We start from the raw sequence: 19908 nt of genomic DNA on the forward strand, positions 1-19908 counted from the left end.
GTTGTGAGGATAGGGGCGGGGCCAGTCCAAGAACATTTTTTTCACACAAGCAGCATATCAATCGGTGCCCCTCCTGTTTTCCCACATGAATTACATATCATTTTATGACACTGCCTCTCTTTTCTTCACTTCCCTCCCTCACTTCCTCATATATTATTTGCCATTCCTTGGTCTCTTGGCAAGGCCTTTAAGAATAAATCTAAATTTAGTGAGTGTGGAAATGCATTACTTTTGCTACTAAATTGATACACCCTGTGTACAAATTCTACACTAGGAGCCCCTCTGGCACCCCTCTCAGCCTGGCACTCTCTCAGCTTGGCACCCCCAAAATTAGTCTTAAACCAGCTGTGGGTAAGGAGAAACGAAGATGCAAGGGCAAGGCCTCAGAGAGACCTGCAGGTCAAATGTAGTACGTTGGTAAGATGGCTGAAAGACATGGAGGAGTGTATTGAAAAAAGAGGTAAGTATTGGACCAGAGTGAATGCAGAAAGGGGATGGGAAAACAGGACAAGATGGTGGGGCTTATGTTCTAAACATACCCAGCCTGGAACTGGAAACTGTTCAAGATGATGATCACGATGATGATGGTGGTGGTGGTGGTGGTGGTAAGCATTGTGCCAGATTCTATCCTGAGCTGATGGAGGAGGTGGTGGTGAGGGGGGGGGGTAATGTGAGAAGTAAAGATAGTGTAAGAAGAAGAGTAATGGAATGACCAGTGTAATTAATAAGTCGGAGAAAAAAGAGACTGTAGAAAAAATTAATGATAAGTGATGGGAATGAGGGTAATCAAGATGAAAAAGTAAAGACTCACAAATAAAATATTATATATGACATAATACATAAAACTGTGTAACGAAGATGAAAAAAGGTTGTAGTGATGCAAAAAGGAAAATTAGGGATGGGCAAGATTCTAATGGGAGTTAAGTCCAGGATTGTGTCAAAATGTGAGGATATGTTGGAGGGTAAATTACTATCTCTGGATTTCAAAGAAACTACTATCAGGATCCAAACAACCTGTGTGGTGAAGCAGGCACTCAGCTCCTTTGAGTTGTGCTGTAGAGCATGTTCAGCAACTGGATAAAATATGACCCCAAGGCAGACAGTTCTATGCCCATTCATGCACTTAGCCGGAATTGGGGTGGCCATTCCTACATAAAATGTTGTGCATTGAACATATATTGGTTGGTAAACAACATGTGTGATTTTACAAGTTGTTCTGTCTTTGATGTTGTAGAATTTACCAGTTGCAAGGCTGCAGTGTGCAGTAGTGGGTGGGTATATGGGACAGGTTTTACAGTGGTAATGATTGCAGGGGTAGAAGCCCTCAGCAAGGAAATTGTTCTGCCATTAATAATCAGCTTATATTTGAGGAATCCACATATTTAGTTCCTAAAGGTGTATTTGATATATCCTGTACAATTAGATATTTTGTAGGAGTGGTCAAAACAGTTTCAATTCATTGGAAAGTTTCCCACAATATTCTTATTGCTTGTACTTCTTCAAAACAGAAAAAAAAAAATCATTTTCTGCATTCCCTTAAAAGATTATTTCACAGGACAACAGCATGAGCAAGCATGCAAAAGAAATTCATCTGTGACTGTATGTTAACATAATGAGAGAGATTTTTATGTGCTAACATGGTAAACTGACCACTTCACTCAGCATATTGATGTGCAAATTTCATTTAAGTCATTATCTATTTAGTACTAGGGAATTTTACATGTCAATTAACATTTAGTGTATTGTCATCAGTGTTTACTTTTCATACCAGCAGGCTGAAATTTTATATTAGTTAACTGTGTACTAAAGATCCCTCCATGAAATAGAAATTTCAGGAATGTGGTATTTGTCTATAACAACAACAAATGTTATTGCGAACTGTTGCATATACATGTGGTAATCATATTATTAAAATTACCAGATGTGACACTACATTGAAAAAAATCTCTGCTCCTATAGTTGTATCAAATAGTACCATACATCTCCCCCTGCAAGCTTAATATTTGTATGAGGACATTGATGTTTATCAAAAAGCAAATACCTTCTCACTGTAAGCATAGAGACCTACCTGTACTATGCACATTTATGTATCTTTCATTCTTCTGATAAATGTAAGTAGTAATATTACAAATTCCAAACCCATAACATAAAAGAATGGCACTGCATAAATATTGGCATCTTAGCTTATAAACAGTTTACATACAATTTATAGGTAGATGAGCATCTAAAATTTAAAATATTTTGTGCACAATTTGGTGGATTTCACAAAATTCCCAAATAGGAAATACTCATTTTATGTTTCTCATTTCATAAACACACTTAACACTTTAAAACTTGCTTTACTGCATGAATTTACATTTAAATATTATTTCACACTATAGCAAAATCCAAATAGATGGTAAATTTTTAATTTACTTCATAAAATGATCAGCTCTTTCACATTCTTTACATTAGATTCAAGTCTGTTGTAAAATAAGTTCCCTGCATTTAAAGGATCTCTATCTGTCATTATATATATCTCTCAGCTGGTCACCTTTCTTATTTAGCTATTACTATGTTTATGGTACAGTGTAACTGGTAGAAGTCATACAAGGCATCACAGTGTCAGCTAAAACTTCTGGATTTCCATTCAGCATGTTGATGGTGAGCAGAATGGACAAGCAGATGCACTGTCTAGTACTGATGCCACTGTGAAGGAACTTGACTTTGTAGCACTTGCCAGTGCCCACGAAGATGACAGTGAATGGAAGGGATACCTTGATGCATCATCAACATTACAGCTTTGATGCATGTGGGTATCAAGCTTGGATGTAGTGCTACACTGTGACATATCAGCACCAGAAGCACAACTGTTCATTACTACAGATTTTCGCAAAAAAGCAAGTTTGCCTCCTCAGAACCTCTCTCATCCAGCAGTAAGGGCTGCTGTACAACTGTTGAAGAAGGCATTTATCTGGTCAAAAACTGAAAAAGGCATTTGTTCACCAGCACACAATGTTTGTCAGCATAATGAAGTAACTCGGCATGTAACAGCTCTGCTTGGTACCTTTGCCCCACCAAGCTGACACTTCAAACATGTTCACAACAACATTATTGGGACCTTTACCACCATTAGAAGGGTACTAATATTGCCTGACAGGAATTGACCCCCTCTCTCATTGGCCTCATGTACATCCTGTGAAAGACAGCAGCAGCAGCTCTAACCATGACCTTATTTCTGTAAGTGGATTCCACGCTTTGTGTTTCTCTCCATGTCATCATTGATCAGAACAAGCAATTTGACTCATATCTCTTTAAAGATCTCTGTGCATTGCTTGGCATGAACTGTATTTGAACCTGTTCCTACCAACTTGCTGCTAATGGTCCTATAGAATGGCTTCATCTACAATTAAAGGCTTCATTCAGATGCCATTCATCTGAGCATTGGACTGATAGCTTATCTGTTGTTTTACTAGGTTTGAGGACAGCCTTTAAAGCAGACCTCAACACAACAACAGCTGAATTATTGTATAGGCAGACACTATGATTAGTGAAATAGCAGACAGTGTTATTGAAACCTCAGATTTTGCATAGCATCTTCACATACAGATCTGCAAGCTCCGTGTTGCCCCTAAGGAACATTCTACCCATGTGACCATTCATCTTCTGTAACTTAAACTCATGCAAACAGGTTTTCGTCTCATGTGATGCTGTTCAAAAGCCTCTCTTAATCATCATATGATGGTCCACACACAATATTGGCGTGCCACAACAAGATGTTTAATGTTGATATCAAAGGCACTTCCGTCACAATATCCATCGTCAGACTCAATCCAAAGACAAGACGCTACCTATGTGTAGCTGCACAAGGACACTATACACACAGTCTTACAGTGTCACCACTCATGCTTACAAGAAATAAAGTATAGATGTAGACACTCCTTGCAGACTTAACAATTTTTGGTTGCACTTTATAACTAATAATTATGTTGTTATGTTGTGTGCATAAATAAATTGCATTTATGCAAGACTAATGAAAGCTTGACAGGATGTGAAATCCATGATTATTGACCATTGTTCTAATATTTCCTATTGAAGTCTATTGTCACATTGTTATTTATAAAGATTACTGATTTTGCTCAAATTTTGAATGTCTTCAGATCTGTTGAAAGCAAATAGAAGACATTTCAAATATGATCTTACGTAACTGATTTGAAACACAGGTGTGATAAACATAAAAGTGTGTATGATATCAACTGTAGTTTGTAAAATGACCTTTTTTTAATAATATTATGAATATTTATATATGTGTTTGGAGAGAGAGAGAGAGAGAGAGAGAGAGAGAGAGAGAGATTTTTGATTGAGATTATTACTTTAAGTCGTAACTGGTACCTGAATTTTGGTTGCTGCCTCCTTGAATGATCAGCTTCAGCACCAGTTGTTGACGTATTGCAATTTGGAGGAAGTTATTGTTCTTTAAGGTTTAAAATACGACTCTGTTAGTTACTTGGCCATATTGTGGATAGCTTTGAGCCCAAGTTTTCGTAGCTTTTCATACCTAAAGGACCACTGTTGTTAGTAAGTAAGATCAAACAGCAATCTGCTTTTCGTGAGAAAAGGAGATTGCTTGAGATGCGAACTTCCTTCAGACTACACATCTTGCTACATCGAAATTGGTCAGTGGAGTTCAGAAACATACTATTATACAAGAACATAAGCCAATTACTTTAATTAAGAAATTATGAGAGGTTGTTACTTATTGAATGAAAACTATAGAGACTGCATTTATTTTCCTGTATTTTAGTGAACTTTGTACACTTACAATTCTGTCGATTGATAGACGGCAATGACAATGAAGTTCACCTCCTTTTCCAAAAACAAGATATTTCTAGTCTTCACTTCCAAAAAATTTGTACACATAAATGTTTGGCAACTCTTACACATACTTCACTCAGTTTTATCACTAGAATATCAGTTTTCATTACATATAACAATACATTCTGAGCGACAGCCTAGCAACACATCCTCTTTCCACAAGATACAGATTAACAGTTTTTTTTTAAATAAAATCAATTGTCTTTTTTTTTTTGAGTCCATATTCAAAGATTCTCTAATACTATCGTTGCGGGGATTGCACGCTAAAGAGTTTCTTGCTGTCCAGCTGCGCTTCACTTCACTTCAAGTACTTATTGAATCACATTTACGTTTATGGTATTTACATACATTACTGAGCTTCTCAGAATAAAATCAGGCACAAATTAGTTAAAGAAAAAAAGCAGTGAGGCACACATAACATTACAAGTTGCACAGCAACCCATCAGTTCTATGTGCTGAGTATATCCTCCATAAGTTGCAAAGACAACAACTATAAAAGCATGTGTGCATGCATGTTAGGTGTTGCCCTCTCTGTGTGGCATCAGAAGATAATAAAGTCAGTGTGTTAAAATGGAGCAGTTACAAAGATAAAATAAAACTTTAGTCAGTGTATAAAACTAAAATTAGAGAGGAGGACAATTTTTCAATTCACATCTCTAACATATGAGGGTGGGCTGAAAATTAATGCCTCCATATTTTTTTCGTGAAAATTCTTAAAGCTGTTTAAATAAAACATCTGTTATTAACATTCTGTACCTTTATTCTTCATGTCTACATATTTGCAGCCCTCTGCTGCTAGAGGGCTCCAAATTGTGATGTGTAACATGGTAATGTTTAATGTAACTATTATAGCATGCCATTTTTGATGCACCGACAAAGTTTTGAATTCGGAGAGTTTGTCCACACATGGAGCACCCTTTCCTGCAGCAAGACAATGATAAACCACACATGAGTGCTGTGACATCTGCAACAATCCAACACCACAGACTGATTGTCATTGATCAGCATCCATACAATCCCAACTTGGCCCCATCAAATTTTCATCTGTTTCCAAAACTTAAAGAACACCTTTGAGGACTTCCCTCTGGCACTGATAGAGCAATAGAAACAGAGGTGAGGTTGTAGCTCCATCAACATAGTTAAACATTCTACCGTGATGGTATCAACAACTTAGTCTTTCGTTGGGAGAAATGTGTTTATGACAGGGTGGTGGTGTTGAATGACGGTGCAGAGAAATAAATATGTAGACTTTAAGAATGAAGATTTGGATTGTTATTAATGTTTGTTTTATGTAAAAAGCTTTAAAGTTTCACGTAAAAAACACAGAGGCATTACTTTTCAGCATTTCCTTGTATTGTCTTCAGTCTCTTATATTAGTGTGCTTCTTTTGTGACTACTCCATCAGAGGGCATCATATTCATGACAAAGGAACATATATGACCTGCAGTTCAACCATGCTGCTGGGCTGATCTCTTAATCACTGGGTTAGTACTACTGGCCAGTTTAAACTGTTTCAGTATGTACGTGGTGGTATATGAGGGGGTACCCAAAAGAAACCAAACTTATTATTTTTTAAACTTATTTATTCACATTTTAAGCAAAAGCTTTCAATCCCACTTGCACTAATGTACTGTATAATATTTTATTCCATTTTTCAACACATTGTGTAAATTCATCTTTTGCGATGCTTGACAGTGCCTCAGTCATTTTTTTCTTCACCTCAGCAACATCAGCAAAAAGCTTTCCTTTCCTGTCTCTTTTTATTCTAGAAAATGAAAAGGCGTTGCACAGGGCAAGGTCGGCTGAGTATGGGAGATGAGGAGTGGGCGTTACACCATTTTTGGTCAGGAACTGTTGTACAGACAGGGCTGTGTGAGCAGGGGCATTGTCACCCAACTGCCACAAATCAGGCCACTTCCACTGCACATTACTGTGCAGTCTTTCCAAACTTCCAAGTAGAAATCCTGGTTAACTATCTGTCCCTGTGTAACAAACTCTGAATGGATGACTCCTCTCTCATTTGACAAACATATCAGCAATGTCTTAATGACTGATTTCCCTTGACAAACTTTCATGGGGAGAGGTGAACTTGAAGTCATCCACTACCTTGATGGTTGCTTTGATTAAGGATCTAAAGCAAAGCAACAAGTTTCATCACCTGTGATAATTTTTGAGAAAAAAGTTTGAATCATTTTGGGGCTCTTCCACATGACCATCATTATGTTCAGTAGTCAGCAGTTGTTGCACAAATTTGGCAGCCACTCTTTTCATTTGCAAATCTTCTGTCAAAATTCACTTCACTGACCTCCAAATCACTCCCATCAGCTCCACAGTTTCGTCCATGGTCTGTTGTCAATCTTCATTGCTGACTGCATGAATGTTTTCAACATTTTTATGTGTTTGAGCTGTGAAAGGATGACTAGAAGAAGGTTTGTCATCAATTGACATTGCACCATTTTTTGAAATGAGAAAACCACTTAGACACTTGAGTTTTCATCTCAGCATTGTCCTTGTACACTGTCCTTAACATTTTAAAAGTTTTTGTTTCATTTTTTCTGAGCAAAAAACACTATTTAATCTTGACATGCTGTTCACAAAGATCAGCCATTGCAAAAATGACAATCACATAAAACAGTTGTCACTATGTATTCAGCAAAAATTAGTCCCAACATTCTTCTGTGATGACACTTCGCTTACTCACTCTGGAATGTTCTCTCTATACGCTCCTAGCAGTAAAATGTATTACTAAAAAAGCTCTGCCCACCAAAAAATTAGTGTGATTTCTTTTGGTACCCCTTTGTATTTCTATAAGATGTCTTTACAAAGTTCAAATTCACTATGCATCTGAAAATCATTTTGTTCTTTGAGCAGTTTGTCTGGCTCCTTCAAATGAAGAACAGAAGCTTCAAGTTCCTTCAGTATATTAAGGAAATAGCTCTTGGATCTGGAACTATAAACTGTTTAAATATAATAATCTGTAAGACCAATGGAGGTCACATGTTTAAAATATGCAGAAAAATGATGAGCTCACATAAAATATTATGCGAGAACCACTGCCACTCCCAGAGCATAAATGAGCTTACTTCAGTAGCATGATTTATAAACTTTTAAAACCAGTCTTAACTGAACTTGAAATGCATTATGGGTTAGACATCCACAAGCAAGTGGCAGTGACAAATGGCTGTAACATGAATAACATAACAAAAATTCATGAGAGAATCAAAAGTAAAATGCATTAATTTCCAAGAAACAAAACCATACAAATCAAGGACATGAAGTTTTTTGCTTACATTTATAGGAAATCACAAAAAAATAGCATGATGTTTTCATTAAACATGCAGCATAGCATTTTGTACACAAGGTTCTATTAAAATGAGATTGAAAAATAAGATCGATGACTGTGCAGGAAAATTAAGCAGATAAGGAGTATATAAAATAAAATGTGCAGAGTGCGATAAGTTTACATTGGACAGACAGGACCCAGTTTCCTTAATCTATTCAAGCAATATGTAGTCAGAAATAGGCAGCATAGCATTTTATACAAAAGGTTACATTAAAAAGAGATTGCAAAATAAGATTGATGACTGTGCAGAAAATTCAGCAGATAAGGAGTATATCAAATAAAGTGTGTAGTGTGTGTTAAGTTTTATGGTGGACAGACAGATGGCCCAGATTCCATAATCGATTAATACAATATGTAGTCACAAATAAAAAAACTGGATTCAGTAAACATATAATCCATGCAAAGCATAATACACAAAATACAGAAGAGCAAATGGAAGTAATGCATACAGCCCCAAAGAATAGTTTCCTTAATATACTGAAGGAACTCAGAATTTTCCCACATCACTTGAAGGAGCCAGACAAACTGCTCAGTGAACAAAATGATTTTCAGATGGATAGCTTTTCTGAACTATGGAAAGACAGCCTATAGACACATTTTACCAGGTACGTGCTCAACTAGTTGTGACACTATGATGTTTACTGATGATGGACCAGCCCAGCAATGATGACACCAGCCTAGCAGCAGAGCTCAAGTGCAAGCTGTATATGTTCATGAGCCATGAAAAGCAATGCTTTCTAGCAGAATACTTACACAATAAGTGCACAGACAAAATGTGTCTGAGATGTGAGCTGCAAGATTCTCTTCCTTTCTAGTTTTAGTTTTAAACACAGTTTTATCATGTTTTTTAACTGTTTTGTTTTAACACAATGATTTTATCATCTTGAGGTGCCACATATACAGAGTGAACCTCCTGACACAGTTAACCACATTTCTTTATAATTCCTGACTTTCTAGTGAATGTACATTAGTGATTTTTGGAGGCTGTGTACAGCACACAAAACTGAAGGGTTGCTCTGGAACTACCGTTGGTACTGTATACACTTTCATATTTATCACATGTGTGTTTCACATTAGTTATGTCACGTCAAACTTAGCATAACTTTTATGTTTTTCAACAGATTTGAAGGTATTTGAAATTTGAGGAAAACTTGTAATCATTCCAAAGGAAGATGTGACAATGGACTACAATAAGATTATCAGAAGAAAATAGGAATGCGGGTAAATTACTTTGAGCAGAATAGTAAATGTATTATCATAGCCAAGACAGACTGAAAACCACAACCCACCACAGTCATAAAAGTAAATGTGCATACTTGCTGTATGGACAATGAAGAGACTGAAAAAAATGTATGATGAGATGAAAGAAAATATTCAGTACATTAAGGGAAATGAAAATTTAATTGTGATGAGAGGCTGAAATTCGAATTATGGAGGCTGTGGAATGAAATGGATGTCACATAGTACAATTTTTCATAAAGCACAATTTACTCATTGTTTTAAGAATTATGAAAAATGGTTGTGCACACAGAAGAGATCTGAAAACAACAGAATGTTTCAGATAGATAATGTAATAGTAACATAAAGATTTATAACCAATATCTTAAGTGCAGCGTGCTTACAGGAACAGTTGTGGACTCTGACCATAATTTATTGATTATGGACTGCAGATTAAAACTGGAGAAATTAGAGAAACACAGGGAATAATGGAGATGGAAGTTTTATAAGTTGAAGCAACTAGAAGTTGTTGAGAATTTGAAAAGGAGCATTAGACAACAACACTGCTCCTGCCAAATATATAAATCAAATAAAACCAGATCACTAGTGTAAAGTAATGGTAATGATTTTATTAACTCAAAAACGTAATTATACACAGCACACATACTCAAAAATAGTGGCCAAAACTGTTGGCACATTTATCCGATTGCAACACTAGCTGGTCGATTCCACCCTTGAAGAAGCTAATAGGCTGCTGTTGGATCCAGGCCTGGACCCAGTCACACACTTCGTAATCTGTTGCCAATTGATGTCCATGAATGGCTTGTTTGAGAGGTCCAAATGTATGAAAGTCACACAGTGAAAGATCGAGACTGTATGGTGGATGTTTCAGCATTTCCCACAATAACTGCTGCAATGTCGTGTTCACCGCATTGGCCAGGTGTCGGCGGGCATTATCATGCAGGAGGATAATGCCATTGGACAGCATTCCTTGGTGTTTCAACTTGATGGCTCATCTAAGGTTCTGTAAAGTGGCTTGATAATGCTGGGAATTGATGATGGTATGCTGTTCCAGGAACTCAGCAAACAGTGGGCCCTTGTGGTCAAAAAAGAAGGACATCATGACCTTATCAGAACTGGTGTGCACGGCCTTTGATTTCTTTGGAGGTGCTGAAGTCACATGTTTCCACTGCTTCCTCTGATGCTTGCTTTCTTGTTCAAAATGGTGACACCATGTTTCATCACCTGTGACAATACATGACAGAAAATCATATTCCTCCTCATGATAACATTGCAGACGGCTCAAAGACAGCGCCATTTGAATATTGTGCTGTTTGGCGGTCAGTTGGTGGGGAAACCACTGCACACAGATGTTTCAAAAGTTCAAGTGTTGACGCATTATGGTGTTGGCACTGCCCACGCTAATACCCAGTAACTGATGGATCTCATCCACAGTGATTCTGTGGTTGTCCAAGACTAAAGCATTCACTTCCACAACCATTTCCAGTGTGATGATATGATGAGCCTGTCCACGATGAGCATCTTCTTCCAGGGACTCGCACACATAAAGGAATCATTTGCACCATTCCACAACACTTCAATGACTGAAACTCTACTTACCAAACACAGCATTCATCCATCGATACATTCACGGCCTCCAACTCCCTCCATAGGCAAAAATCAAATCACTCCTCGTTGTTCCTGCTTATTCGCCTGCATGTTTGGTAGTGGACTATAACTTGTTTGACCACCTTCTCTTAAGTGTGAAACCTCACTGACACTATGAAACATCAAATGGTGTGCATGTGTCAGTCTCTCTACTAATAGATGGCGCCACTATACACGCAGTTACATGGTGCCGCCTTACGTATAAGGCAAAGGTAGATGCACTGAGCACGTTTCATTTGAATCAACCTTATAAGAGAAATGCTTAAACCATATCCTCACCCTCCTTGGGTGAAGTCCAGGATATTATGGGCATCTACATTTGTGTATATTATAAAACAACTGATTCAGGAAATTAGCAGAAAAGATCCTAATTGGGGAACAAACTAATGCATTTTAGTAGCACTATTCTGCTGCATTTCATATACTGCTGAATGCTTAAAATTTACATGGTAATTCTTAAAAAGTAACACATGTATGAATTGTAAGGATGAATGCCTATTTTATAGTGAAAATTATGTTGTTGAATATACAAATTTGGTTTACTATTGCTGAATCTAGATGACTGGATGATTCATAGAAAGAGCATTTAACAGAATATTTTTATTATTTTTTCAACTTGCGAGGATTTCCAATTTATATTTATGTCTGTGAGTGGATTCTTAAAAACTTGTGCATCAGACTACATAATTTCACTATTAATCATCATGTAAAGAGTCACCATAAATGGAAATCAATAGTGTGCTTCTGGGAGTTCTGTCCAGTTGTTATCTCCATTTTATGCACAATATTTGAGTGACTGACCTAGTCATCTTCTTCAGACTGATTGGGGTACAGGCAATGAGTACACAAAAATGCAAAACTTCCAGAAACTTAAAAAGACAGCTGGGTTGGTCATCAAAACATAGCGTATAAAATTTTATTTATTTATTTTATTTACTTATTTTATTTACTCGTCAAGTTCTGTAGGACCAAATTGAGGAGCAAATCTCCGAGGTCAAGAAACGTGTCAGTACATGAAATTACAACATAAACATAATAACAGATAAAAATAAATGTTCATGAACCTTAAAAAAGTCAGTCCATAAGTTTATGTAAATGCTATCAGCAATACAATAAAAATCAGCTTAATTTTTCAAGGAACTCCTCGACAGAATAGAAGGAGTGACCCATGAGGAAACTCTACAGTTTCCATTTGAAAGCATGTGGATTACTGCAAGATTTTTGAATTTGAGTGGCAGCTTATTGAAAATGGATGCAGCAGTATACTGCACATCTTTTTGCACAAGTGTTAAGGAAGTCCAATCCAAATGCAGGTTTGATTTCTGCCGAGTATTAACCTAGTGAAAACTACTTATTCTAGGGAATAAACTAATATCGGTAACAGGAAATGACAATAAGGAATATACATATTGAGAGGCCAATGTCAAAATACCCAGACTCGTGAACAGAGGTCGACAAGAGGTTCGTGAACTAACACCACTTATTGCCCGAACCGCCCGTTTCTGTGCTAAAAATATCCTTTTAGAATGAAAAGGGTTTCCCCAAAATATAATACCATACGACAATAGCGAATGAAAATAAGCAAAGTAGACTAATTTTCATGTCGAACGACCACTCACTTCTGATACCATTCAAATAGTAAAAATGGCAGTATTAAGTCTTTGAACAAGATCCTGAACATGGTCTTTCCACGACAGCTTACTATCTATCTGAACACCTAGAAATTTGAGCTGTTCAGTTTCACTAATCATATGCCCATTCTGTGAATTTAAAACGCCAGCTTTTGTTGAATTGTGTGTTAGAAACCTTAAAAACTGAGTCTTACTTTGATTTAGCGTTAGTTTATTTTCTACAAGCCATGAACTGTGGTCATGTACTGCACTATTTGAAACTGAGCCAATGTTGCACACAACAACCTTTACTACCAGGCAAGCTAGTGTTGTCAGGAAACAGAAATATTTTAGAGTTGCCCGTAATACTAGAGGGTATACCCCCCCCCCCCCCACCCCCACATACACACACACACTTGACAGTACCCCACTCAGACCCCACATCACTGCCATTATCAACATTGTGAATAATGTCCTTTTGCTGTCTGTTGCTAAAGTAAGAGGTGAACCAATTGTGAGCTACTCCCCGTATTCCGTAATGGTACAACTTCTGGAGCAATATTTTGTGATCAACACAATCAATTGCCTTAGATAAATCAAAAAATATGCCAAGCATTTGAAACGTTTTGTTTAACCCATCCAGTACCTCACAGAGAAAAGAATATAGCATTTTCAGTTGTTAAACAACTTCTAAAGCCGAACTGTACATTTGATAACAAATTGTGTGATATAAAATGATCAATTATCCTTACATACATGGTCCTTTCAATAACTTTTACAAAGACTGATGGCACAGAAATGTGTCTAAAATTATCTACATTATCCCTTTCTCCCTTTTTATAAAGCGGCTCTGCTACTGAGTACTTTAATCGCTCAGGAAACTGACCGTTCCTAAAGGAATAATTACAAATATGGCTAAATACAGGAGTAACATGTGCAACACAGTACTTTAATATTCTGCTAGACACTCTGTCATAACCATGAAAGTCCTTAGTCTTCAGTGATTTAATTATTGACTCAATGTCCCTCTTGTCTGTATCACAGAGGAGTATTTCAGACATCAATCTTGGAAAGGCATTTGCCAAGAAAGCTATATGAGTTCCTGTAGAAACTAAATTTTTATTTAATTCACCAGCAATGCTCAGAAAATGATTGTTAAATATTGTACATATATCTGATTTACCAGTAACAGAAATATTTTTACTGCGAACTGACTTTATATCATCGACCCTGTGCTGCTGACCGGACACTTCCTTCACAGCTGACCATATGGTTTTAATTTTATCCTGTGAATTAACTATTCTATTTGCATACCACATACTCTTTGCCTTCCTGATAACATTTTTAAGCACCTTACAATACTGTTTGTAATGGGCTACTGTAGCTTGATTGTGACTACTTCTAACATTCCCGCTTTGTTCTACATGATATCCTTATCCTACTAGTCAGTCACTTGGGCTGCTCGTTACTGCTAGTACCCCATTTAGAATGTTCTAATGGAAAGCAACTCTCAAAGAGCATGAAAAATGTGTTAAGGAAAGCATTGTATTTATCATCTAAGTGATCGGCACTATAAACATCCCGCCACTCTTGTTCCTTGACAAGGTTTAAAAAACTCTCTATTGCTGTTGGATTAACTTTCCTACATAGTTTGTAATTAAATATGACATTGGTTTGAGCAAAAATGCCTTTTAGTGTTAAAATTTATGCATCGTGGTCTGAAAGGCCATTCACACTTTTACTAACGGAATGCCCATCTAGTAATGAAGAATGAATAAAAATATTGTCTATGGCTGTGCTACTGTTCCCCTGCACCCTAGTAGTAAAAAACACAGTTTGCATCAGATCATATGAATTTAGGAGATCTACCAACATCCTTTTTCTTGCACCATCATATACAAAATTTACATTGAAGTCACCACATATAACTAGTTTCTGGTACTTCCTACAAAGTGAATCAAGAACCCTCTCTAGCTTGAGCAGAAATGCTCTGAAGTCAGAGTTAGGGGACCTATAAATAACAACAATTAGAAGCTTAGTTTCACTAAATTCAACTAGCACTGCACAACATTCAAATATCTGCTCAATGCAGTGTCATGACACGTCTATGGACTCAAAAGGAATACTGTTTTTTTACATACGGAGCCACCACTGCCCCACCCCAAAAGGAACTCCTTGAGAAACAGCCAGCTAATCTGTAGCCTGGTAAAGGAAGCCTCTGAATTGTCAGATTATTTAAGTGGTGCTCTGATATACCAATAATTTCATAGTCAACATCTATAAGCAGTTCACTAACTTTATCTCTAATACCTCTTATATTTTGATGAAATATGCTAGTTCCTTCTCTACTTGGAAACATTACATCCTCAGAAGGTGAGCCCTTAGTTAGAGGGACTTCATTTAAGCAGGTATGCCTATCAGCTGACATCTAAAAAAGGTGCACCTCTAACACCAACTACTATAGGAATTTTTCCATGAGTGACACCACCACCACCACCACCACCACCACCACCACACTGTCACCTATAAGCTTTGCCAGCATCCCCAGTCCATACCTATTGAGGTGCAGGCCATGCCTAGTGAAACCCAATCTACTGATAGAATCAACTGGCACCACTGAGATGTGACCCATGCCCTCTGCCATCAGTGCCCTCCCCAGCCCCATGTTAATGCGCCTAACAGCCGCATAAAGGTGAGGTTGATCATGATGCTGAAACAGTTGCACGAAGTGCACATTAGTGCCACCAGTTTGAGCAGCTATCTTTACCACGTTACCACCTACATCATATTCCCCATCCCTATCTAGATTGTTCCCTGCTCCACCCACTATCACTACCTGATCCTTCTTCGTAAAATTCTTACATAACTCCCCTATGCTGTCAGTCACCTGAGCCAACCCTGCACTAGGCTTCACAATGCTGGTGACCTGGTACTCAGTCCCCAACACTTCCTGCAACTGCTGGCCCACACCTCTACCATGAGAACTACCTAGCAGCAGAACCTTCATCTTCCTGATAGACTTTGCTACTAACCTAGGCCTCCTAATTGCTGAACACTGCTGCATGTTCCCTACAACTACAGCTACATGAGGCTCCTCTCCACTCAACTCTGACAGTTGGTCATATCTATTGCATGTAAAACTGTCTGAATACCTGCTCTTCCTAGCTGCCTTCTTGCCAACTGCCAGTTCCCATTCCCCACTACGCTTCACCCTCCTCAACCTATCTAGTTCCCTCTTTGCGCATTGTAACTGCACCATGAAGGGCACAGATTTTACGTTCCTGCTCCTCTATCAGCTTATTTCTACTACAGATTCTGCATTCCCTGGAGAGGATCTCACTAAAATGACCACTGGCTTCCCCACTGCATTCCCCCCAATGAAAATACTTTGAACAAATCCCACACCAAAACCCACTACTCACAAACCTACGACAAAGCCCATACTTCTCACTCATGGTAAAATTTTACACTTACTGAAAAAACTATAAGTCTACTTTACTTAAGTTCAGTTCCACCAGTAGAACTATTTAAGAACTAACAATAACAGTCTCGAAATTCTCTGCCTATTAAGAAAGCAACTACTCGTATTAATACTACTACACCACAGCTAATACCAATACCAACAAAATTTCACAAAATTACTAGCTAAAACCAAAAAATTCAAACGGCCACTGGAACACTAAGTGAAGTTAAAACACTGAATGCAAATTTTAATGAAATGTTACACTAGAAACAATAATAAATGTCAATTGAAAACTAAAGCACGAAATTCACTAAATGACTTCGATGCACAGAAAACTCTAAAAAACACAGCGAGGGAACGATTACAGAAGTTTATTAAGTCGTTATTTCGGCACAAATAGCTGAAAAACATAACTGTATTAAAGAGCACAAATAAGTTTGTCAGTACTTTGCTTTAAAACCGCTACAGCTGCAGTGCATACCACAGAATGTAAACACACTACTGAGCAATAACTAAAACCAATAACTCTCTGGAAAACCCAGAAGCACACGATTAAACGATCGCATTGAGAAAACCTGAGAGATCACGTAAATAGAAATAATTTTGTGTCTTATATTGTCAGGTTGTGCACGTCACAATTCCTTCAAAATTGATTTCTTTTATGAACATTAGGCTGTGATCAAAGGAATATTTCTCTGCCCGATACTTCATCTGCCAAGGGTGGAGAGAATATCGAAGGGATAAATATGCCTTGAACTATGGGCTACTGCAGAGAAAAATGCCTCTGGCCATGACCTAATCACCTTAAAACAAATATCACCTAAAATGAGTTTGTGTCAGAGTTTCAGTAGTAACTTAAACCAAAGGAAACACGTGTTATAAACTAAAGAAATTCTTTGTTTTCTGTGTTTACAGATGCATAATTTTCAGTTACTTAATATTTGTTAAATATAATTCAGGCTTACTGCTGAACGCTTGTCAATTTTAGTCACAATGAAGTATCACATTCTGCCTGAAAACCTCACATTTTTGTTTGACAACTAGTTCTATGATATGATAGAAAGTGTTTTGTCCCTACAGTTGCAAATGTACTAAGCAAAACATTATGTGGCAACAAAGTTGGAAATCAGTTTTGATGAGTTGATTTTATACAGCTGTCAGGAATTTGAACAATTGCATGTCTGCATCATGTGTACTGGTCTTGGTCACAGCAAACATTTCACAGCAAGATAATATTAACAGAAACAAATGAACAATGCACACACAGGTTAAAACAAGTAAGTTGTCAAGTTGATTAACGTGAACATAAGGGAGTACAATCCAATGGAAAATTGAGTTGCATATCCGTATGAAGTACAGCTGTTTTGTTAGTATTCTCACATGTTTACTTTATCAAATTGGCACCTTATTTTTGTTATCCTGTGCGTACATTGTTCATTTATTTCAGTTGATACAGCTTTCTTGTGAAGAATGTTAGAAAATACCCTGATCAGCCAGAACATTATGACCACCTACCCAACAGCTGCTATGTCCACCTCTGGCACAAATAACAGCAGTGATGCATCATGGCATGTATGCAATGAGACCTTGGTAGGTCATGAAGGGAGCCAGCACCTCATATGTTCACCTAATTCACGCAAATTGCGGGGAGGGGGGCGATGAGCCCTGACGCCACATTCAATCACATCCCAGATGTGTTTGGTCGGGTTCATATCTGGCAAGGGGGAGAAACCACTGCATCACACTCATGCCCTTGTGACATGGTGCATTATCTTTCTGAAAAATGCCAGGAAACATGATCATCATGAAGGGGTGTATGTGGGCTGCAACCAGTGTACAATACTCTGTGGTCATCATGGTGGCTTGCACAAGCTCCACGGGACCCCTGAGCATAATAGAGCCACTGCCAGCTTGTCTCCATCCCAAAGTACAGGTGTCAAAGAGATGTTCCCCTGGAAGATGATGGATTTGCACCCTCCCATCGGAATCATGGATAAAGTATTGGGATTCATAAGAGCACACAGTGCCCTGCCACTGCACCAACATCCAGTGCCAATGGTCATGTCCCCTTCAGTCACAGTTGCCAATGTCTTGGCATTATCGTTGGCATATGCATGGATCGTTGATGGTGGAAGCCTGTTGTTAGGAGTGTTTCGTGCACTGTGTGCTCAGAGACACTTGCACTCTGACCAGCATTACAGTTTGATGTTAGTTTGGCCATAGTTTGCTGTCTATCCTGGTTTATCAGTCTGCCCACCCTACAACATTTGACATCTGTAATTGGGGATGCCCACCCAACCCTACAGTGTCTGGACATGATTTCAGCTTGGTTTTGCCATGTGTTGAAGACACTCACTACATCACACCTTGAATGCCTGACAAGTTTTGTAGTATCTGAAATCCTCATGCCGAGCCTCTGGACCGTCACAATCTGTCCTCGTTCGAACTCAAATAGATCACATGCCTTCCCCATTCTACACACAGAAAGGTCGCTCAGTGATACTACATGCACCCTCCTTCTGTCTGACTAGCAGTCATTTCCTCAACAGGTGATGCTGCTATCACCTGGATCACTTTATATCGATAATAGGTCAGTGGTCATAATGTTCTGGCTGATAAGTGTAAATAATAAATTTTTGCATCTGAGACAATCAAGCACCTCTTCAAAGCTGATAAAACCTTAAATTTTTATTTAATAACTTCATTAGTCATTCAGAAAATGGCATAACTAGCAACTAAATGCCTAAATAATGTTGTTTCAGTTATCCCACTTGGAGAATTTATTGGAACTAAAAAATCAGCGCATAAATGAATTATCAACAGAGTTGCAGCATTATCAACAAGAAACAGAGCACACAGCTTAATGGACATGTGATGTGAAGAACAAATTTTATCAGAAGCAGAAGAATATTTGATGTTTCTGAAATAAAAGAAATACATATAATTAAGATGTTGTTCATGAATTACTTTGTTAATCGATATCCTTTTCAAAATTTCAATATAAACAGCATGTTTAGGTGAAACTTTGTAGTTACTGTATTGTGTTTCTAGCAAAAATGATTTGAATATACATCCAAAAATATATCTTCCATTGAAAAGTTACCATAAGATAAATTAAAAGAATTGACATACAATATGTGTCATTATTATATGCCAGAATTAACTTTTCAAACTATATCGATCTACTACAAAGATGTGCAAACTGTATTTAATTGTTAATCATTATGTTTTGACACCTCACTCAAAACTGTACATGTTAGTGGACAATCTAAATTTAAATATTCTTTTATCACTCCATATAACTCTGTCTTTGAAGACCCAGTAATGAAATACAATCAGCTTGAAACTGAGCGGGTGTGGTGGTATATTGGAAAATGTATTAATTAATACCACCTTACTATCATTGTAACAGGGAGAAAGCTATTATGTCAACAAAATCTAAACATGAATGGGCTAGAATTGTATCAGTTGAATGTCAGTGGCCAGTTACTTGAGTGCATAGGTACTATGCTATTAATTAATCATGCGGACAGCGTGCCAAGGAGCATCTCACATTTGTAAGACGCCACAAGTGCCACAACCCTGACATTTTACCATGTCGTTGATCTGGCACTCAAAGATAGTCATTGTCTTCTGCTCTCATAAGTTCTCACTGTAGTTATTAAAGAGTTATCTCAATAAATCAAGGTGGCTTGGTAAGTGGGAGTGGTTAGTCAAATAAAGAGATCGGAACTGCAATAAACCATTCAGTA

The 19908-nt window shown here is 37.6% G+C and overlaps 1 protein-coding gene across 2 annotated transcripts in view; it reads left to right on the forward strand.

Annotated features, from left to right (window-relative positions):
* LOC126175749 (sperm flagellar protein 1-like) overlaps positions 1–19038 on the forward strand; it is a 211997-nt gene extending 192959 nt beyond the window's left edge. For both annotated transcript variants that reach the window (XM_049922715.1, XM_049922716.1), the window contains one exon: positions 18919–19038. In XM_049922715.1, the coding sequence (XP_049778672.1) occupies positions 18919–19020 (102 nt within the window). In that variant the 3' untranslated portion in view covers positions 19021–19038. The remainder of the gene's footprint in view (positions 1–18918) is intronic.
* Positions 19039–19908: the final 870 nt, after the last annotated feature.

This window comes from Schistocerca cancellata, chromosome 3 (genome assembly GCF_023864275.1).
Source record: "Schistocerca cancellata isolate TAMUIC-IGC-003103 chromosome 3, iqSchCanc2.1, whole genome shotgun sequence".
NCBI classification, from domain to species: Eukaryota; Metazoa; Arthropoda; class Insecta; order Orthoptera; family Acrididae; genus Schistocerca; species Schistocerca cancellata.